The sequence below is a fragment of the Uranotaenia lowii genome, chromosome 3, assembly GCF_029784155.1.
Source record: "Uranotaenia lowii strain MFRU-FL chromosome 3, ASM2978415v1, whole genome shotgun sequence".
Lineage (NCBI taxonomy): Eukaryota > Metazoa > Arthropoda > Insecta > Diptera > Culicidae > Uranotaenia > Uranotaenia lowii.
The window spans coordinates 122389522-122413767 of NC_073693.1; the positions used below are offsets into that span (position 1 = coordinate 122389522).

Below are 24246 nucleotides of genomic sequence, written 5' to 3' on the forward strand. Positions count from 1 at the left end.
AGACTTCTAGTCAGAAACAAACCGTACAGCATACTGAAAGTTCTATTGGTAGAGTCAATCACAACAAATTGAGACATCTGCTTCAGAACTGGAACTACTGCTTGCAGAATATCAGTAACAGTTGATCGAGACTTCTGTTAGAAGAGTTAATCAGAGTGGATTAGCACGTCCGATTGAGATTGAAATCTGTGACAGTGAATTGAATCATCTGCTGGTAGAGTGAGTCAATGCAGATTGAGACTTCTGCTCAAGAACAAAATAAATATAGTGGATTAAGACTTCTGCTTAAACAGTGATTAAAAACAATGTGAGACATCTGATTTGGAATAAATGGCCCTAGTAGAGAATTGAAAATATTTTTCACAAAATATCAGATACGGTGAACTGAGACTTCTGCTGGTATAGTGAATTAGAATGGATTGAGGCACCCGCTTGCGATTGCGAAACATGTTGCAGTTGATTGAAACTTCTGCTGATAGTATGTACGATTAGAGGGAAAATAAGTACAGTAAGGTTTTTTACGCGGTTTTCGGGAATTTACGCGGTATTTGAGAGAAAATGTTTCAAGTCCTCTTCAAAGGAAAACACTTAGTTTTTTTTTTGAGACCTGAGACCTGGGACCTGAGACTTGAGACATGAGACATGAGACCTGATACAAGAGACATGAGACTTGAGACCTGGGACCTGAGACATGAGACCTAAGACATGAGAAATGAGACATGCGAAATGAGACGATTGAAGCCCTTCTTTGTTATAGCTAATCAAAATGGATCGAGACTTCTGCTTATGATATGTAGCAGTAGACTGAGTCGACTTGGGGTTATTTTCGAATTTCTCAAACCCTGGGGTCTAAAAAGCTTCGTTTTAGCTCAAAACTCATCCATGATTTTTAAAGTTTGTATGCAAAAACTGAATTTTTGTACTGAAAAATCAACATCATTATTGTTTCTTCTGTGTACCCATAGAAGAGGCTGCAAAAATCCAATGCCTATTTAGCAAATCTTTGTGCCGAAGATGCGCTGAAAAGTGTACTGTACCAAAAATGATATGATTGGAAAATCACTACTGGCCTAAAGACTCGAGCTCCCAAGCAAAATGATGCATGACCACTACATTCAAGCGAAACAAGAAAAACATTTTATGGGATTTTCATCCTATTGGACAATTAATCCGAAAAAAAAAATAATTAGAATCGAACTCACTACAATATCTCATCTCGGCTTGCCAGTCCGATATCTTACCCAGTGCACCATCTGAGTCGGCTAGCAAACGAAAGTTTATTGTCAATTAACAACATGAATAACCGATTTGACTTTCAAATCCGTCAATGAGATTTGCAAAAGACTTTACGAGATCCATTCCAATGCAATTGGCTCAGATAGCATACCTGTTAACTTAATAGCTCTCGTTACGTTTCTAAGAATATGGAAGAAAGCTAACGTAACTCCTATTCCGAAAATAAGTAATCCTATGGCTGCTAAAAATTACAGGCCAATAAGCGTTCTCCCATCCCAGCCATGTCCAAGATACTGGAAAAAGTACTACTGGCACAAATAACAGAACATCTTAACCAACACGATCCTCCTCTCCTTGCTAAACATCAATCTGGTTATCGTAAAGGTCACTCAACTACAACTGCTTGATCCAAGGTGACACACGACATACTCAGTAATCTCGACAGCAATCATTGCACAATATTGGTTCTTGTTGACTACTCACTAGCATTCAACTGCGTCAATCATCGATCGCTAGCAAGGATATTGATATCCGAGTTTTGTTTCTCGTCACCCGCATGTAATCTTATATCGTCTTTTCTCACGAACCGATGTCAGGTCGTGCGTTGTTCTAATGCGACACTGTTCTAATGGTACACCTCGAGGTTCATGCCTGAGTGCCTTGCTCATCAGCTTATTGGCCCTATTACATAAGGCGAGTCACGAGTCATTAAACTCGATTGAGCCATTTTGGTATTACAGTAGTCGAATTTCAGTCGAGTAGCTCGACTGAGTTGACTGCTTGAAGGTTTGTGACTCGGCTGTTTCACTCGACTACCGTAATACGATATTTCGCTCGACTCGACATTGACTGGAGTCGAGTCGAGTTACTCGACTCGTCTTCTGTAATAGGGCCCTATATGTAAATAGTCTTCCTACCATCCTAAATTGCAGCTATTAACTCTATGCAGATGACTTACGCAGAATTTACCTAAATGGGCCTATATCTGAAGTTGATGAACTTGTCCGAATCATCCACGAAGACCTGGCGAGAATTGAGCTGCGGAGAAAGAATAATTATCTCTCACCCAACCCCAGTAAGTGATTGTTTTCACCAAACGAGATAGTGTCAGTCCTAACATTGACATTATCTTCTGTAATCAAACCATCCCTCTGATAAAAAAAATTGAAAAACTTTGGGCTTACAACGGATCACAACATGAATTGGACCGACCACGCCAACAGTTTCATCAAAAGTTTTCGTCACTCTCAGAACTTTCCGTCAATTCTAATCCGTTCTCACCGTTCCAATTTGTTTGAAACTGGTCCAATCTACAGCTCCGGCAATTGAAGTGCTACATTGGAACTTACAAATAATTTGATCATAACAATAACTTTTTTTTTAAAATTTAATACGATTTACATCAAAACAGATCATATTTTCAAAATCCATTGGCGCCTTTTGATTTTTTTTTGTCCTTAAGCTTAACCACTCGCTGCAGAAGCTCAAGGCACATATTCTAAAAAGACCGCAGGTGGTTTTTGAGGTATTTTATCACAGGACTCAACTAGATAGCGCTTCAGAACTTCCAACCCGTCATGTTTTGTGGAGTAGACTTCGGGCTTCTGTATACGCTAGACAGCCAAGTCCATAGGGTTCAGGTCCGGCGAACTACCCGACCACTCCGTACTCGAAATTAACCCTCAAAAAACAAATCCCACACAAAAATTGGGACCTCTTTCCTTGGTAAGCCAATGTGAAGTTCTGATAAAAAACCACCAATCAAAACCAAAATTGGGACGTGTACACAGTTCGAGGACATGCCGTAGAACTATTTTCGATACGTAAATTGATTGATCTACACCTCTTCAGGGTGTTCGGTTGATCTTCGCCAGGAAAGTACGGGCGATTCCGACCCAGACCTTTAATAAGACAGATTTCTGTCGTCTTGTGGCCTTTAATACGTTTGTAAGGTTCGTGACCTTTCTGGCAACCAAAATCTGTAGTTCTGTTTTTCACGAACTGCTGAACGGCGATAATTCATCGGCGGAAAACACGATATTCTGTTCAAACGAGAGGTCTTGAAATCTTAGGATCTTGTAAGGCTGGGCCTAAAGATCATCTTCCAAGATCCGACGGCGATTTTGATCCGGTGTATTAAAGTCTATCGCCAATTTAGTGTTACTACGCCAAGAAATTCTCTCAGGGTGCATCTTGATGATCTTCACCATGGTAGGTGTCGCCACTGTAGCTTGACGATCCCCACCTTACTATACTTGGGTACTTCTGATCTCCAAGTATCTTCCAAGTGCGAGCCAAAATTAAAAAAATACATACACTCATTGGATAACTCACGAAATATGTCTTTCTACCGTTTCACAGCCTGGAACTAGGCAATCAAAGCATTACGTTAAGGTTCGAGGACTATTTTTACAAAAAAAAACACTTGATCACAAAATTAGCAAAAATATCCTCTGACATCTTAGACATAACGTTAACAAGGTGACAAGGTGTCATCTAACTCGGTTTTGTATACTTCGTAATAATCACTCCTAAAGTTTTGTAGCAGTTCAATTGCCGGACCCTGTATTATTGTTCCCATCTTTTATACTGCGATACAGTTTACTTCCCAGGTCTCTCAGCAGCCTGTAAGGACCAGTTGCTAAGGTGTTACAAATCAGCGGCAAGATTTGTCTTCAATCTTAAACGAAGAGAGAGTCTCTGTAGACCACCAGAAGACTCATAAAAGGTGATACGGTCAAAATTTGGTCAATATCAACTTGACGTATTTCTTTCAATTCTGCATTTAAAAAAACCTGAACACCCCTCATTTTAAAGGTGTGTGTGTAGAATGTTGCTCTTATTTTGATTTTGGAATTCACTCTTCAGTTGTCAAAATGCTGTCCAAGGAAGAAGAGCAGCGTATCAAAATTTTGCTTGCGCATCGCGAAAATCCGAGTTATTCGCACGCAAAGCTGACAAAATCGCCAAAAGTTGCCAAATCAACCGTTACAAATGTAATTAAAGTGCTTGGAAACGTTTGTCGACAGCCAGGAAGTCTGGATCGGGGGGAAATCGAAAACCGGAAGCCGCTGAGACGACAAAGAGAGTTGCCGGTAGTTTCAAGCGAAACCCTAACCTCTCTCTCCGAGATGCCGCAAATAAGCTGGTTGTATCGTCTACAACCGTGCATCGAGCCAAAAAACGAGCCGGACTATCGACTTACAAGAAGGTAGTGACTCCAAATCTCGATGATAAACAAAATACGACGGCCAAAGCGCGATCACGGAGGCTGTACACGACGATGCTGACGAAGTTTGACTGCGTGGTAATGGACGATGAAACCTACGTCAAAGCCGACTACAAGCAGCTTCCGGGACAGGAGTTTCATACGGCAAAGGGAAGGCGAAAGGTAGCAGATATTTTCAAGCACATGAAACTGTCAAAGTTCGCGAAGAAATATCTGGTTTGGCAAGCCATCTGTACCTGTGGCTTGAAAAGCAGCATTTTCATAGCTTCCGGGACTGTCAACCAAGAAATTTACGTGCAAGAGTGTTTGAATAAACGTCTGCTACCTTTCCTGAAGAAACGCGGTTGTTCCGTACTGTTTTGGCCGGATTTGGCATCTTGCCATTACGGTAAAAAGGCTATGGAGTGGTACGCTGCCAACAACGTGCAAGTGGTTCCCGAGAACAAGAACCCTCCCAACACGCCAGAGCTCCGCCCAATTGAGAAATACTGGGCTATTGCCAAGCGGAACCTGAAGAAGACCAAAAAGCTGCTAAGGACGAGCAGCAGTTCAAGGCAAACTGGCTTTCTGCTGCGAAGAAGGTGGACAAGGTGGCTGTACAAAATCTGATGACAGAGGTTAAGCGTAAGGCCTGGCAATTCGGATTTGGAAAAGCGGAAGCCTAACTGAATATTTTTCCTGAATTTTATACTAATTAAACTTGAAAAAGAAATTTAATTTGATTTTTTAAATAAACGATTTCACCGATTTACACGCGTTTTCCCTTGACCAAATTTTGACCGTATCACCCTTTACTTGGCTGCGATCTTCTGTAGAACTATCGGAGGCGTATATGTTGCTTCATGCGCCAAGGTTACAACCAAAAGCTATCTGCATATCTCCTTCCCCACCTCCAGCGAGGGAGGAACGAGCGATCCAAATGCTTCATCATCCCCCAACATACCAGAAACTCAAGGAAGATTATACTGTTGTATGGCGCGTCCTGTTGGAACAACTTACCTTTGACGACAAGACAAACCAGTTCGTTAACCACCTTAAAGACGGTGTTGAACAGAGCTTCATGACACGAATATTAGATTTTCGATATCAACACATTTATTAACATTCCACGCGTTTTGTTACACAAGTGATATCCTTAACCTCAACTAATAGTTAATTGTAACCGACAGGCGGCGTTAAAGTTAATAAAATTACAAAATTACAAATTACATATGTATATCCACAACACTCGATACATCCTTCGACAATATCCTTGCTGGCTGATTGTTTCCATTCTGCTTTGTCTTGTGATAGGATATGCAATATGTTTTGTTTGGTTTCTTTCAGACATATGCAATGCGGTTGCGCTGGGAGTTAGAAAGCTTGTTGCCGCCGGTCCGGCCGGTCCGGCATAGAATCTTATACCGATAATTCCACCCCCAAGGAGGTTCATTATTGGACTGTAGAGTCTGTGGGTGTAGAGACTTCTGCTCTGCTTATGACATCAAGCAGTAGATTGGGATTTCCGATTCTTCTTAGTTACAGTAAATGAGAACATTTTTTTGTTGTAAATTTGGTATCATAGCAGATTAAGATCGCACAGAAATAAACTGTTACAGTGAGTTGTAATCGTTACTAGCTGTCTAGGTCGTATTTTATACTGTCGATACCAAGTTGGTACCTAGAAAATAGAATTTTTAGTGCTGAAGTCCTAAGCTTCCTTTGGAGCTTTTATTTCTTCTGTCTTCTAAATTCAAAATAGACGTGTATTTTTCGCAAACCACAAAATCGATTCTACTTTGAAACCCGATAGTAAACTAACCAAAATCGCCTTTCCTTTCGCAGAGGCAATCATCACCACCAGCAGCGGAATTCTGTTCTTCGATCAAAACTGGAAGCAGATCTCGTCCGGTGGGCACCAGTTCCAGCAGATATCGGCGTTCGCCTACGACGAGGTCAAACAGCTGCTGTACTTCAGTGATCTCAAAGACCCTGCCTTCCGGATATTCGCCCTGGACACCAATCCCCAGGAGGAGTATCACAAAGTTGTAAAGCTACTGCCAAAAGCGGACCAAACTGCCTACATCAGTGGATTGGCTTTCGATCATCTGGAGCGGAAGCTGTACTGGACCGAGAAGGGAACACATGCCGTCTACTCGGTGAGGGTCGATGAGTTGGACCGAAGCTCCAACGAGTCGCTGAAGCTTATCCAGAAGGTGGCCGAAGTCGACGAAGAGGATGATCTGGCGGCACTGACGATTGATGAATGCCGAAGGCACCTCTACTGGACAAACAGCTTCCTGAAAACGTCCAACATCGTGCAGGCTGCCATGAATGGAACGGTTCTGACATCGCATTCAGAGGAAGTCTTCCAGCCGAAAGGAATCACAATCGATCACTATAACGATCGCATCTACTGGGTGGAGAAAAAATTTGGCCGAGCTTTCACAATTCAAAGTGCCACTTTGAACATCAACGATACCAAGCTGTTCCACAGTGGCCTGGATAAGGTACCAACGTTTATATCCGGTAACAGTCGATTCCTGTATTGGGTCGACCAAGAGGAAGGTGAAATTCATGAAACATCCAAGGAAAATGCTACCAACAGTCAAGTTGTTTACAAGGGAAACCGACCTTCGGCAATCGTGATTAGGTCAAACTTTCTGATTGAGTATCAAAAGAATAACCCCAGTTGCAAAAAAGTTATAGCCAAAATCGTTGAAAATGTTCGCCTGGAATCGGAAGGCAAGAAACCACAAACGGAACAAACGCCAGTGATCAAACCGGAAATGATTACCTGTTTGAACAAAGGAATTCTGAATCACAACACAAACAGCTGCATTTGTCTTCCCGAATACCACGGCACCTTCTGCGAGATTCCGATCTGCAACAACTTCTGCGCCCAGGGGGAATGCGTTGTAGGTATCGATAATCGGCCTTACTGTAAATGTAACGCCCAGTTCGAGGGGGAACGATGCGATCGTAAAAAGTGTGATGGTTACTGTTTCAACAAAGGAACCTGCCAGGTTTCAACCGAAGGAGTTCAGTCCTGTTCCTGTCCGAAGAACTTCAGTGGACCGCGATGTGAAACGGCCATTTGTTCGTCGGACTATTGCTACAATGGGGAGTGTCAAGTGGAGGAGGGTGTACCGAAGTGCAAGTGTAACGTTGGCTATCGGGGGGAACGGTGTGAAGAGTATACCTGTAACAACTATTGCCTAAACGATGGCAACTGTGTGTTTAACAACCAAACCATGTTGGTAGAGTGCCGGTGCGGTGCCGAGTATGCTGGCAAACGGTGTGAGATTCCGAAGCGGTTTTGTTCTCTGGACAATGGCAATCCAGATCTGAAGCAGTATTGCGATGGGTAAGTACAGCCTTTTTTCAATTTCATCGGGGTCTTTACTAATTTAGTTAAGTTTACTTTATTAAGAGGATTGGTTGGTAAATTCGCCTCAAAACAGAAAAAAAACGGAAAACTGAAAGTGTACTTTTTAAAAAAAAAACGAACACAAACACATTGATTTTGAAAATGTATGATATGCTCGTTGACTTTCTCAACAATAACCCATTTTTTTCCGTAGAATTTTGAATGCAACAATTTGGGTTACACCGATGATTTTATTGTTGCTACGTGACCATAAGCTCGAAGCAATCTGTAATGGACAATATGGATGATGACCACAATGAAGAATATTTACTAGCACCACCAGCGACCATCCATATACGAGTTGATCAAATCGTCAGTTCAACATCTTCTCTTAATTCGCAGATTAAGAATGCTGAACAGCTTCGGGATTGGAACGCCGAGTCGTTGTTCATCCCTCAAACCTTTCCTCGAAACTAACCCGAGCAAATTTTGATGCCAGAAATGACAGCAAACTAAAATGGGCTGCCTAAAGCAAAGTGAGAGCAGCATTTGCTGTTGACTTTTCTTATTGCGTTAATAATTTTCAATTGATAGCATGGAGAATGCTATCAACAATCAACAGAAAGCTATTTGATGTAGAATTTTATTCGATAACAAAACAAGGTATTAATTAGTTTTCATTATTTTCAATTCCATAGCAGATATCTAACTGAACATCATTTGATGTTCGAACGATAAAAGTTCAAATGCTGCAAAAGAAAATTCGGTCTCGTTTGACGGGGTTTAAATCACAGACGAAACTGAAATCGTAGAGAAGTTAAATGACTTCTTCATTGACAGTGTCGTGAAAATCTCTGACAATATTTAGGCAAGTTCTCACGTCTTCGTGGATCATATTGACTGCAATGGTGGAAGTTTCAGTTATCGTGATAAATATGAAATCCACGGCTGGTATCGACAACGTCTCTTTGAAAGTTTTAAATTATATTTTTTGATAAACATGTTGGAAATACAAGAAATGGTGCTAGAGTTAGCGGTTAAATAGCAATTTCTCCATTTATTTAGTCAGAAGAAATATTGATTAACGTGCAATATAGATTCAGAAAGCAGCATTCAACGGAATCTGCAGTGAACTTGATACTTCGAAATTGGAAGACCAATATTGAAAACGGTAGTTACACAGTTGCCGTATTTCTGGATTTAAAGAGAGCTTTGGAAACCAAACAATTAATCGGTTAAAGTTTGTAAACGTTTTGGAAAGAATGGGTATCAACGAAACGGCCCAAGCAACCAAAAGTCACATATTTACTTGAATGAAGGCATTGAAAGTTACATATTGGCTGACAAAGAGAATCAACTGTCCAATTCCCTTAAGTGAACTTTATGTACTCATTAATGAACTTGAAAGTTGCAAAAGTGATCAATATGTACGATGTATGTGACTTATTTTGCCTATTTCCCTTTCGTGAACTTTATGTACTCATTAACGAACTTGCAAGTTGAAAAAGTGATTTATACGTACGTTATACGGGACTTAAGTCACATAAAGGGCACAATAGTGCTCAATACGGGATTTTGTAAATCACATAAAGGGCACAAAAGTGCTCAAAACGGGATTTGATAAGTCACAAAAAGTGCATTGATGTGCTTTCAAAATCAAATCACCACTTCGAGTTTTAGTTTCGGTTAGAACAACATGAAGGCATGGTCTTGTGGTAGCGTGTTCGATTCTCACCACGAAGGTTGGGGTTCGATCCCCAAGCCGTGCATGTTTTTTTCAATAAGAAATTTAGTAATTGAGTGACCATTCTGATGCTATATAAAGCTTAGTTCTTTTAGAAATGGGACAGTTACGAGTGCGTGTATCTCGAAAACCATTTGTTTGATCTAAATACTTTCTATGAAGGAAATGAAGGTAATTTTATGTTAATTCATGAAAAATTTGAAAAAAAAATATTTTTCTTTTTTGTAAGAAAAAAATTTACTTTATTCTTGGTATTGGCTGGCGCACACTTTTTTCATTCATGATATTAATCAGTTTTTCAAACTTATACTTCGTCTAATCTGAATTTTAAATTGCTACAACCTTCTCCTTCAATTTCTGCTACTTTTCGGTTCAACACTTCTCTTTTAAAAGATACTGAGGGCAAGCTGCTTTGAAATAAACATAACTTGATTATTTTTGAGCTACTTTAAAGCGTTTTCAATGCAAATTCTGCTGGCAAAATCTGACAATAACGAAGTGAAACCATCATGAGATTTAAGTTCAAGTATAATTGGTTAGTATAGATCGGAGGTTGTGAAGTGTACATACAAGATTACTCTTTTTAGGCTTTAAAAAACAGCGAAAACCAAAATTTTCGTTTTGAAAATTGTTGTTTTTTTTCACAGGAGCAGAATTTGGGCAAATTATTTTATTTTATACAAAACAACTAGCAAATACTTACTTTGATATGCTCGGGACCTTGCCACGAGCAGACATGGTATAGGATTCAAACGCTGGATTTTGTTATAAATACACTCAGAGAAATACTATTATGTATGCCATAAGATTCTCTTATGAAGTGGCGCCATAAGAAAAATTAATGAAATTCATAAGATTGTCTTATGACGCGAATGAATTCTGAAGATGAACGCCTACTTCAATGAGAGGTTGTTGCTTTTCATAAGAGATTCTTATGGAAACAGTAAATCACTTTCTAATAAGAAAAATTCTAGATATTTCATGCAAAAAACATTCACTTTATTGTTTGCCAAATTTGTTTAAAATTAAATCATTCATGGTCACCATCAGCAGCGCATCAACAGACGGCTCCATCAAAGTTTTTTTAGCCGCATCTTAATCTTCGACCTTTCGTTTTTTGCCGATCAGCTTGCTGAAAAGTAAACAAATAATGTATTTTAGTAAAGTTCACACCAAAAACATCAAATCGAACTTACCATTCCGGAGATAACAATAAAATTTAACATTGAAGCAAAACTATAATTAATAACTATGAACTGGCGATTGCTTCGTACTGTTAGATGATGAAAAAAATCTGATGCTATGAATGAATGTGTTCATTATTTTTTCACAATGCCGTTTCTTCTATTTTTCATAAGAACATCGTATGAAAATTTTAAGAATTTCATAAGACTCTTATGAAACATTATTTTACACTCTAAAAAGCGGTTCATAAGATGCATCTTATGAAAATTATAATAAGAATTTGCCTGAGTGTAGGGTATTTCATAAGTTTTGTCGTTATTCAAACATCATCTTTCCCATTGTCTCTGTGCTGGCTGTACAGCTTACGAGCTCTAGAAACAGCAAAAAATTGTTTTTTGAGGTTGGGTTTGAATGATTCATTACTAGGCAACACTTTCAGCTTATCGGAGAAATTTTTTTGGACATTTCAGCGATCCACCCTTAGTTTTTCGCTGATTCCAAATTAAAAATTCTGGTATGAGACTTGACTTTCCAGATGACCCTTAACCGTACACAGCAAAAAATTTCTAAAAGTACACGGAATCTAAAAAACGAGTGATCTATTTTTTCTTGAGTGTAATTGCAAAAAGATGTAATTTTAAACTCCTTTTGATGTAATATTAGACTTTTTTCAAAAATAGTATAGAAATAAACTGTTTTGATGTAATTTTACATTGCGTCGTGTAAAAATCAACCGGTCAATGAAATTTATGTCACAAACCGTGTAAAGTTAGATCTGTTTGATTTAAAATTGAATGCAAATATTTTACTTCTGCCTTTTTATATTTCGTTAGTTTGCACACAAAGTAAACAAGTCGAAAAATTATTCGGAAACGAGTCGATCAAAGGCGTAGCTACCTACAGCAGCACTTCTAGAGTCTTTTAAAGTCGTAAGTATACGTGAAATGAAGAATGCGGTTGAAACTGACTAGTTTTTTCTCCATTACAGCAAGGTCAGATATTTTCGCAAAGGCTGATATTTATCCGGACAAACTTTTGTCAGATCAATTAAAGTGTCCAAGTGCTGACCGAAAGATCATGATGTTCCGGAACCATTCGAGGATACTGATGACGCTGAACTGTAAAAACATCCGCGTGCTGGGAATCATCGGATGCAACAACAATTCCAGCTTGACGCTTTCCGTGATGGTGTTTTAATTTTCAGTTTTGTAAATAAATGTGAATTAAAAATAATACATGTGGGCGTATTCATTCAAAGACAAAAGCAAAAACCTGAATATTTAGCAAAAATATCAATATTTACGATAATTAATTTCAAAATTTACATCCCTGTGTATTTTTACACGACGGCTTTAGTGATCCGATCTCGTGCATTGGTTTCAATCTAAATTTACACGCCTCAAAAATTACATCCTGGAAAAAAATAAACCGTGATAGAATTTTACATCGAAATTGATGTTCCGTTTTCGTGCATCGTTTTCGATCTAAATTTACACGAATTTTTCTTGCTGTGTAGTTGTCGATCATGTGCTACACTCTAATGATTGATTTGAACTTTGTGGACATTTTTGACAGTGTGTGCGTACTTTTCCACCACTCACCAGAGGTGCAAATGAACGTTCAGCGCAAACGTCGTCGAGAAAAAGTCGCAAGCTGATTATTTCTCGAAAAGGTTAAGATCAGCTACGACGCCTAACTTGTGGTTGAAAAAAATGAACGCATCGCAACGACGCTGTGGCACGATTGGTTCAAATGACTGCATCTCTTAAGTTCATTCCGATGCTTTGCGAACAGTTCGCCTACTGATTTTAAGGCGACGTCAACCGAAGGATCCGTTCGTTTGAATTTATCGAGGATAAGTTCAAACGACCTTATCGAGATAGGGTCGTTTTTGAACGTTCAATTGAATGTTCGTCTGATGCGTTCGGCAGCCTAAGGCAAGAAGCCGAGCCGTGTTAGGATGGGATGGATTATTGATATGGTGCATTGCTTGCGTGTGGTGTTGGACGTCGCTCGACGATAGAGGGTGTCGGGTGTCTTGTAGAGAATGAGGCGCAGTTACAGTTTCATTTAACAGTCCAATTTCACTGAATAAAATGCAAACCGCCCAACTACGGTTGGGCTTGTAAGAGATTGTTGATTCTTTTTCATTCCAATTTGCGGATATTGGCTGTTTGCTTGAGTTCTGAACCTAAAACTAAAGCAAACCATCAATATCAGCAAAATTTAATTTCAGGATCAGTATGCATGAAAATTTGTTTTCAGATTTCAGATTCAGATTTCAGATTCCCATTCCAGATGCAGATTTCAGATTCAGGTTTCAGATTTCAGATTCAGATTTCAGATTCAGATTTCAGATTCAGATTTCAGATTCAGATTTCAGATTCAGATTTCAGATTCAGATTTCAAATTCAGATTTCAGATTCAGATTTCAGATTCAGATTTCAGATTCAGATTTCAGATTCAGATTTCAGATTCAGATTTCAGGTTCAGATTTCAGATTCAGATTCAGATTAACGATTCAGATATCAGATTCAGATATCAGATTCAGATTTCAGATTCAGATTTCAGATTCAGATTTCAGATTCAGATTTCAGATTCAGATTTCAGATTCAGATTTCAGATTCAGATTTCAGATTCAGATTTCAGATTCAGATTTCAGATTCAGATTTCAGATTTCAGATTCAGATTTCCGATTCAGATTTCAGATTCAGATTTCAGATTTCAGATTTCAGATTTCAGATTCAGATTTCAGATTCTTGAAATTAAGAGTTAATCACCGTAAATTTATTTCATGAAATTATTTTATCGGCTATATCGGTGAAATTTTTATATTCATTGAGAAAGAATATTTTAGAATTGAAAGAATATAGACGGATAGAAGATTAGAAGAAGGTGAAAGATGTTGAAAATGAGCGGAAGGGTAATTCAAATTTGAAAAACTTTTCATCACATTTCATCGTTTTGTTCCTCACGGGCCTACTACCTTGCAGTGGTTGATACTGATACTTATCTATCAGTCAGCCGCCGCCCGTGGCGTAGAGGGTAGCCTTCAAGTCTTCTAAGCCAGTGGGCATGAGATCGAATCCCTGTCACGGCATACATAGTACACTTTCTGTGAAATGGTGGTTTTAGCATTTGTAAGATGCTAGCCATCATGTCCTCGAACGATGTACGCTTAGAGTTAAGAAAAAAGAATCTCTTCAAGGAAACATGAAGTTTGATTAAGATCCTGTATGTGTTTGTGTTCGTTTTTAAAAAAAATTCTAAAATATTCTTTCTCAAAGAATATAAAAATTTCACCGATATAGCCGATAAAATAATTTCATAAGATTTCAGATTCAGATTTCAGATTCAGATTTCAGATTCAGATTTCAGATTCAGATTTCAGATTCAGATTTCAGATTCAGATTTCAGATTCAGATTTCAGATTCAGATTTCAGATTCAGATTTCAGATTCAGATTTCAGATTCAGATTTCAGATTCAGATTTCAGATTCAGATTTCAGATTCAGATTTCAGATTCAGATTTCAGATTCAGATTTCAGATTCAGATTTCAGATTCAGATTTCAGATTCAGATTTCAGATTCAGATTTCAGATTCAGATTTCAGATTCAGATTTCAGATTCAGATTTCAGATTCAGATTTCAGAGTTCAGATTCAGATTTCGTGGCGTACACCATATGATGAAGACCCAAAATCAGGAATTTGGAATTCATTTATTGGGGTTAGAATAGAAAAAATGAAAAAATTGGATAATATTTTGTTCACCATAACTATCAGTAAATGCAATGAAATGATTAACTGTTGGTAGTAAATTTTCAAACATGATTTACTTTTCAAATGCCAATTAAATTCTTTTTTATTCCGTCCCGATGAAATGAACACTTCATACAGGAAATCACGTTTGGGTTGGTGGCAAAGGGGTCTGCACTTATACCCCTTCGGCTCCAAACAAAAAGTAATTTTCAGTAAGCAGGACCTCAAATATGAATCTGAAATCTAAACCCAAAATCTGAACCTTAATTCTAAAACTGAATACTTAATATGAAACCTGAATCCGATATCTGAATCAGAATCTGAAATTTGAAATCTAAACAAAATATGAATCTGAAATCTAAAACAAAATATGAATCTGAAATCTGAATGTGAAATCTAAATCTGAAATCCGTAATCTGAAATCTGAATCTGAAATCTGATTCAGAAATCTGATTCTGAAATCTGAATCTGAAATCTGAATCTGAAATCTGAATCTGAAATCTGAATCTGAAATCTGAATCTGAAATCTGAATCTGAATCTGAAATCTGAATCTGAAATCTGAATCTGAAATCTGAATCTGAAATCTGAATCTGAAATCTGAATCTGAGTCTGAATCTGAAATCTGAATCTGAAATCTGAATCTGAAATCTGAATCTGAAATCTGAATCTGAAATCTGAATCTGAAATCTGAATCTGAAATCTGAATCTGAAATCTTAATCTGAAATCTGAATCTGAAATCTGAATCTGATATCTGAATCTGATATCTGAATCGTTAATCTGAATCTGAATCTGAAATCTGAATCTGAAATCTGAAATCTGAAATCTGAATCTGAAATCTGAATCTGAAATCTGAATCTGAAATCTGAATCTGAAATCTGAATCTGAAATCTGAATCTGAAATCTGAGTCTGAAATCTGAATCTGAAATCTGAAACCTGAATCTGAAATCTGCATCTGGAATGGGAATCTGAAATCTGAATCTGAAATCTGAAAACAGATTTTCATGCATACTGATCCTGAAATTAAATTTTGCTGATATTGATGGTTTGCTTTAGTTTTAGGTTCAGAACTCAAGCAAACAGCCAATATCCGCAAATTGGAATGAAAAAGAATCAACAATCTCTTACAAGCCCAACCGTAGTTGGGCGGTTTGCATTTTATTCAGTGAAATTGGACTGTTAAATGAAACTGTAACTGCGCCTCATTCTCTACAAGACACCCGACACCCTCTATCGTCGAGCGACGTCCAACACCACACGCAAGCAATGCACCATATCAATAATCCATCCCATCCTAACACGGCTCGGCTTCTTGCCTTAGGCTGCCGAACGCATCAGACGAACATTCAATTGAACGTTCAAAAACGACCCTATCTCGATAAGGTCGTTTGAACTTATCCTCGATAAATTCAAACGAACGGATCCTTCGGTTGACGTCGCCTTAAAATCAGTAGGCGAACTGTTCGCAAAGCATCGGAATGAACTTAAGAGATGCAGTCATTTGAACCAGGGTTACTGATAATCGCTTCGTTTGCTTCAAAATTTTCAATCGTTACGACGCAACCACAGTAACGACGCTGTTAAGCATCGACTCGCGAACGAATCAAAACATGCAACATAACAACGCCGTCTTAGTGAACCATGTACTATGAATTTTCGTTCTGTTTGTGTTGCCTAGCGTTCCTTGTTGATTTTCTCCTTCCGATTTTTAGTCATTGTTTACTCCAGCAATCATTCGCTTTGCTACTGAATGAACTCGTTTGCGAGTTGATTCGGCGCGAGTTGATGACGATGCTGTTGATTCATGCCCAAAATCAGACCTTTAAGGGAGAATGCTACTAGGAATCAATTCCTGGGATAAAGACTAAGACCGACATTTAATAAAATAATTAACACAGCTTGAGAGGAAAATAAGGCAATTTTGGCATAAATTTGGTTCTTGGGCATCTCTTGCGTTCCAAGAATTAACTCGTTTTTCTTCATGAAGCGTTCGCGGCGAAGCATGATCGTCAGCGAGTCGAGTAGATGTCGAAGAATTCGATGCCGTCTACGCGCAATGTTTTCATTAGAAGCGAATGATGATTGTTTGATGGTTACCGATAGTAACTCAAAAAATAACGGATCACTAAAGAGGGAAAGAAAAACAAACTAGGTTTGCGTCGTTCTATGCTGAAAAGCGTCGTTTCTTAAGAAAACAGACTTTCTATGTTGAGGAGTATACTCGTTGGTGACTAGGATCGGGGTGAAAAACCATTCTGAGCGAAGAACAGCAACCTTGATTTGAACCAATCGTGCCACAGCGTCGTTGCGATGCGTTCATTTACAATCAAAAGTAGGCGTGCTATGTTTGCAAGCCGACGCTTCCGAAGATGAAGTTAGTTTGATGTGGTCGGGAAAAAGTCAAACGTTGCTTACAAAACGATGCGATGCTTTGCACCTCTGCCACTCACACACATTAACTCTTTGAATAATCAACGGTTTTGTCATCTATCAATTTGATAATGATGGATTTTGAAGAAAACTGTGCAAAATTATTTTTTTCATTTTTTCTTGCACTGTAAATGTCTTAAAAACGCGTAAATTTAGAATTTTGATAAAAATAGGTCGGATAGTACTTTTCACAGGCAGCAAAATGCTGTCAAAATTTTGAATGTCCGATTACTAGTTAACGAGCTATAAGCAAAAGAAATTGTCCCATTTCTAAAAGAACTAAGCTTTATGTAGGAAATGTAAGAAAGAAGCAATTGAGCAATTTGTCGAGTTTGGAATCCGGCGCGTGGCATCATGGCGGCACCGGTACAGGACACAGTAAATAATCAAGAGAAGGTGATATGAACCGAAGCCAACGGTTCAGTTGAGATAGAGAGAGATTTTTTGCTCATTTTCGGAAGCTGAATTAAGAGGTCGTTGAAAGCTGAATAGAAGATCATTAAGACTTATTTTGGAACTTGAAAGTATCAATGAGAACTTAAATTTTGAGCTGCATAGAACGTACTTCATATCAATGATGGGCTGAGTAAGCGTTTTTTTACCTGTTTTATGGGACTTTTGGTTGCTTGGGGGTACTTAACTGTTTTAAGACTACTTTTTGAATAATAGAATGCGGAGAACACAATATGGATCATCGTATTCACGATATAAAGAAAATAATCTAGGAGTCCCCTAAGGAAGTGTTCTGGGTCCCTTGTTATTCATATTGTACATCAATGACATAAAAAACGCTGTCTACGTTATGGTTGTCTCAAATTGTCTGCAGATGATTCAAGAAGCAATTGCCGATTTGAAAAATATTTCTAAGTTTTTAAAACATAAGTGTGAATCTTAATGAAACCAGCAGAATGGTTATTATTACTCGTCAAATAAGAGTTTGCCCCGAATTGGGAATTGATGGTTGTGCCATCGAAAGAGTGCGTCAGATCAAATACTTGGGAATACAAGTTGACGAGAAGCTGAATTTCATAGCACATATTGACTATACAATCAAGAAAATCGCCATAAAATATGGCATACTTTGCCAATTTAGCCGATCTATGACTTTCTGGCCAAAAGTAATTTATGTTAAATCCGTGATCATACCACACTTCGATTATTGCGCTACAATATTGCTTCACGCATCTGACACACAGACAAACCGACTGCAATCAAAACACACAAAAAAATTATGCGAGTAGTGATACGATGCAATCGAACACGCCAGCGTTTGAATGCTCGATATTCTTCAATAGTTGTCAATGAAACAGGAAATTGCATATAACTGCTTAATTTTAATATATATGAAAAAATGGAATGCTACCAAATTATTTAACGGATGGCCTGCAATACGGAATCAACATTCACAGATACAACACTAGAAGAACACAAGTCTTCAGACTGCCGAATATTAGGAAAGAGATGAGCAAATGCTCTCTTTTCTACAACGGATTGAAAATGTTCTACAACCTACCGACGAACATCAAAGATTGTGTGGATATAAACACTTTCAAGAAAGTGGCAACACAATAAATAAAACAGACTGTTTGAAAATATGACCAATCCTGGCAAGGATCATACGATGAAAGTGATGGAATCGGACGAAGAATCAGATGTTAAATTGTATGGTGATAGACATACGCGGAAGTAAGACAAAATAAGTCGTACAGAAAAAGTAAACTTAAATTAGAATAAAATTATCCTTAGGATAAAATGCCCCTTCACTTTCTAAAGAAGGGTATTGGGTGGAGGAAGGACCTAAATGGGTCTAAGGGATCACGCAATGAAAGCCAAATTTTCTTTCATTTCGCTTGACATAAGAAGGTACACAGCAAAAATGAGTGCAAAAATTTTTTTATTCATGAGTTAATTTGGCATTAATATGCTCTCAAAACTGTTAGAATACGAGGTAATATTTGGGTCTCAAAAAAGTTCACATCACTTTTCTTACCAGCATGTATAAAAACTTTCGCTCTTTTTTTTTGCCTCGTATTACCTTATGTCAAGCATAATTAGAGCAAATTTGACCCTCAAAAGAGGTGATACCAAAAATCCATCTCATTTTGCTATGAAAATCTGCTCGACAGCGACTTCTTCCAGCTGTTAGTGAGCAGCACATGCCTGCTAATCGTTGCGTTATTCAAAATTCGATTCAATTTTAGATCTTGGAAAGCACTCTTTCCATGGCTCTGGAGCAGGCTATGAGTTATGGTCGAAGTTGATGGCAACTCACAGTCCCCTAAACAACTACTCCGAAAACGCTCGAATATCCTTTGCATCAGTTAAAAGTGAGCTCAAATAAGCCAACCGCAGCGCATCCGTTTGATAATAAGCTTGATGGGCCAAGTCCTTTTCCGTTACTTTTCCAAATGGACCTCTGGTTTACCACTGGGATGCATTCAACCAGTACTTGCTAACCTCAATGATGTTGCAGGTCATCTCGGCACGTCTGCGGTTAAGGCTTGCTACCCGCAAGTACGATTTCTTCGATTGATATTTGCCATAAAGTTAATTTTTCTATGCAAAACTTAATGACTTCTGCCAAATGTTATATCTGCTAACCGAACAAAATATAAACGTTGTAAGTTGTAAATGATCATTGTTGGTTTCTTCCTACTCATTTGTCATTTTGTTTCTTTAAGATATGTAATATTGATTGAATTCATCATTTTCGCGTGATGCTGTTGAAGTAAGAGTTTTAGAAGAGTTGGGGGAAAGTCACATAACTTCCTAAACAGTACCTTCCAAAGTTTAGATTTGGCCTAAGAAATTGAAAATTCCTTGCACGCAGTTTGAATTTTAAAAAGCTCAAAACAGGAAGTTCAGCAACATTCGTGCTTTTATATGCCTTTGGTACATTCAAGTTCCCTAAGGAACTTTGCACCTATTTTTGATATTGTAGATTGCGAGTGCTGCAATACCCTACCCCCAAAGTTGAAGCTGAGTAAAATGCTCTTCAGCCTAGACATAAGACATAAAAAAGATTAATGAAAAAAATCATACTTTTCCTTGCTTTAGATTTTTATACCTATTAATTTTAATTTAATGTTGCCTTCACTGTGAAAGAGTTTTATACTTAAAAGTTCGTAACAAGTTCTGCATGGAACCAAAAAGTTTGTAAGAAGTTCTGCAAGGAATCGAAAAATTCATAAGAAGTTCGTATATAACGAAGCACGGTAGGCCAAATTGAATCCTGGATTTTTTAAGATACTTGGAACGCTAAAAAATGTTTATGCTACTTGTTTAGACTATTTATTTTCGTTCAGAGGTTCAAATCAAGCACTTATTTTCATTTCTCTCGAGTACCTTTTATTCAGCCTTATAAACATGTAATGGATAAGATAAAGTATCTAACTATGCGACTTTTGATTCCTTGGGTTATATGTATTTAGCGATCAAGCATACCTTTCAGAAAAAAAAATAATTTTAAAACCTACTTATAATTGTTTAACATATTTGGTTGAATCTTGATATTTTGGAATTTAGCTTTTTGAAAAAGCTGACAAGTCATAATACATAAAATACATCAAAAATTACAAAAAGGCACAAAACGACTTGAGCGGTAGCATTCAACGTCAAGATTTGACTGAAAGTACCTTGAAATCAATTTCTCTCTTAGAACTAGTTATTGTTTATTGTCTGAAGGAGTAAAACTTAAATATAGGTTTACCTTTACATAAATCGTTTGCTAGTGGTTCTCAATCGTTCACTCAAGCTTTGCCCAATCCGGCGTTTGAAAGTTGCAATGGACACATTCAAATCGAATAGGCTATCGGAGGAAACATATTTTTGAAGAACGTTGGGGCTTAGTGGTTCCAATGAAAGCCAGTCTCGATAACGTAGGGTTCGTTCTGGAGCATAAATGTTAGAACAGGAAATTAGCCAACAGCAGTCTATTTCATTTCTCAAGATCTTTGCCACGAACAGTGATCGAACGGTGTAATGACTTGAAGAACTTTAAAGTTCAAAACAGGCCTTTCGCTACACTCGCTCGTGTTCTGTGCTTTTGTTACATTAGAAGTTCATGTGCTTTTCAATGAACCATCCTTCAACTTGCAAGTTCCACATGGCATCAATTTGGAACTTCTTTTTACCTTGAGTGCTGGAAGTAAAAATGATATTTAAGAATCGGTCGTGGCTCAGTGATAACTCAAACTCTCACTTTGAAGGGCTACGCTTCAAATCTCCATGTAAGTAAACCTCTCAGAGTAAATGAAGGATTTTTTTTTAAGTTTGGGGCCTCTCAAAACTGTCAAGAAAGTGTCTTGATATTATAAATTTAGCAAAAGAAATTAAATAGCTTGAAATTTATATTTTTAATTAGTTTTGAAAGAAAGCTGAATAGCTAAAGTTCGTCCAGTTGAATTTTCATAATGAAAGTATTTTCTAGCTCATCCCCATGCTTAGTGCAAAAGGGATTGTTCACAGCAATTAATACGCTTGTTTTTTTTTTATTGATGTCTACTTGTAGGATCCCGGTACCAAACGAACTCGTTGAACCTCAGGTCAGTTACTGTAAGAACTCGTTCAACCGAACCGTTGTCTACACCTCCCTGGCGTTCACCGCTTCGCTGTTCATCTTGATGGTGATCCTGTGGCTGGTGCGGCGTTTCTACGAAGACGGTCGTCCTCGCATCACCAAGCGCTTCAAGGTGACAAACCATACGCAGATGACTTCCCGGCCGGCAACGCAGTGTGAGATTACCATCGAAAATTGCTGCAACATGAACGTGTGCGAAACGGTAAAGTCACTTTACTTCGCCAAACCACGAGCGGTTGAATTAATGCAATTTATTTTTATCTTTTAGCCTTGCTTCGATACAAAGCTGCTGCAGAAATCGAAAGCCGACGACAAACAGTACCTGCTGGACGATATCGAGAGCCTGGCCGGATCTTACCGGAAGCTTCCGAGCGGCAGTTGTACCTCGGGCGGGAAAAACTAACCCCTCACATCGAAACACATTGTATTGTGGCGAGACGAGACTGAAGCACCTGTGTTGTGGAGGTGTGTCATGATCATACCTGATTTACTACTCAGATGCAAAACCTGCAACAACAACAAAACCTCCTTTCGAGCGGCAGCTGTAAAAGTGCGATTATTATTGAGAATACTTAAGACACGGAATGACTTAATCGTTACAACGATGGGCGTTGATAATGATGAAACCGAACCACTGAAATCTCTCCAGACTAGCGAAATAGTATAGATAAAATAGTAGCGGGAAAGTAAATTATGTGCTTAATTATAGATTAGGTAGTATTACCAAAACAATTTGCTTCAAAGATGCGCCAGACTTTCGGTCAAAGTCTGATATATTAGTTTGTTGAGCAATTTTCTTATTTTTTAAATTTTGTTTATGTGCTCGAAAATTTAATTTTAATGTTCAAAAAATTAAAGCATGTGGAAGAATTTAAGCCAAAATTGAAGTTATATTCCGTTGGATCGTTCAATTATATTATAAGTTTTGTAATCATACAACAGCAAAAGAACGAAATCATTATAACTTTATTAACTTTGTTTTGGCCAAGCTCTAAATCCAATGCGTTACTTTTTTCAGGATCAACATATTTAAAATTTCAAGCTTTATTCGTTTATTTGCGAGGAAACGTCTCAAGCCTAACGATGCAGCCTTCAGCCTTCCTAAGAAGTCCTTTCATGTACCCAGAAGGTTGTATTTTTACGAGCCTGTTAAATTCAAATTTTGCCATCAACTTTGAAAAATAAACTCATTCATATTTATGTTATACTTATTATTTTAGCTTAATCATATCAAACCTTTGATTTCATGTTTCTTTTCGTTTTTTCTTAAGGTTCCTATTTAGTTAAATTTTCTTGAATAGCCATATGATTAAAAGCCGGTCATACAAATTTAAGCTCAAGTTTGTAGCTTCTTTTTGTTGTTAATTTGCGCTTGAAACGCCTCATTCAATGCCTGTAAACGCCATTTGATTGAACCTTATTTCTTAAATAATTTCGGTTCCATTGCAATCCACAACGATGGGGCTGCCGAGCTTTGGGAAATACGCTCGCCCCATTGCTAAGCTTAAAAAAAATCATAAACCTACACTTAAAACACAACAACAACAATAAGGCTGAAGCCGAACCAGTACTTTAAATAGGTTAACAAATTGAAGCGAAAAAATGTAAATGCAGCACAAACGGTGAAAGACTATACTCTTAATATCCACATAAGAAATGTGATATTAAAATAGGTTTTTAACACGCAGCAACTAAAATAGTTCATCGAATGAAATCGATTGCTGTTACACGTGTACGATTGAATAGTAGTAGAAATTTCGTAGTTTATTTTATAAATGAAATATGTACGATGTACATGGATTAGTTAGAAGAACGACTCTGCCCATGTTTATTGATCCGAACGTCCTTCATTTTCCGGGAAAAAAATATAGGCTCTGTATCCCGCCATACCCGCCAAGTACCTTTGGTTGTGTATAAATCTTGAATGCTATGATGTACTCCATCACTTTTCCAAAGCACATGGGGTGGTATGAAAAAAACCTAGTAATTGCTTTTGCTAAACTAAATCGAGCAGTCGAGCAGTCGCTTAAAGCAATTGCTTCGGTTGTTATGAATAACGTTTTTTTGACAGCTGTTTTCTCAGTCAGGAGCTTTTACTTTTAGAACAAGCTAGTTTGGTATGAATAAAGCTCAAATCTGAAGCAATTGCTCGACAAATCTCCTAGCAATTGCTTTATTTTCTAAGCATGCTCGGTAGCAGACTTTTTCAATAAAAAATTCTTTAATAACGTCATGAATTTATCAAATTAGCAATATTTCACTTCAAAACAATTCAAAAAGGCATTTTCAACATGGATTATGAAAATTCGAAGTGATAACTCAACTTTTTTCATATTCCTGTCGTTGTATAAAATCATTCGTCTAAGATAAAATTAAAAAAATCAATTAGTAAATATTTCAAATTAAAAAAATCTGGTTATAGTGGAAGAAGTCCCAATTGGCCCAAAGTAAGAAATAAATTGTAATAATTTAAAATATTATACAGATCTATCATTTTTATACAATTTTGTTATAATCCTAAGATTAAAAAAAATCTAAATTAAAATGCGCGCCTATTGCTATTTTTTTATACATCGGATTATCCCGATCCGAATACATGTGGAAGAGCTTATGATAAATATTAAAGTTAGGAAATTTTTCGTTTGACAATATTCGAATATGTTTTCATTTTGTTTTAAACATCAACATACGAGCACGCATTTACCAAAAAAAAATTCCGGTCGTTCTTACACCCA

The 24246-nt window shown here is 37.6% G+C and overlaps 1 protein-coding gene across 1 annotated transcript in view; it reads left to right on the top strand.

The window, feature by feature from the left end:
• LOC129757142 (protein cueball) overlaps positions 1–23318 on the top strand; it is a 56320-nt gene extending 33002 nt beyond the window's left edge. Inside the window, exons 2-4 of the mRNA XM_055754267.1 lie at positions 6290–7811; positions 21443–21713; positions 21780–23318. Of these exons, the coding sequence (XP_055610242.1) occupies positions 6290–7811; positions 21443–21713; positions 21780–21914 (1928 nt within the window). The 3' untranslated portion in view covers positions 21915–23318. The remainder of the gene's footprint in view (positions 1–6289; positions 7812–21442; positions 21714–21779) is intronic.
• Positions 23319–24246: the final 928 nt, after the last annotated feature.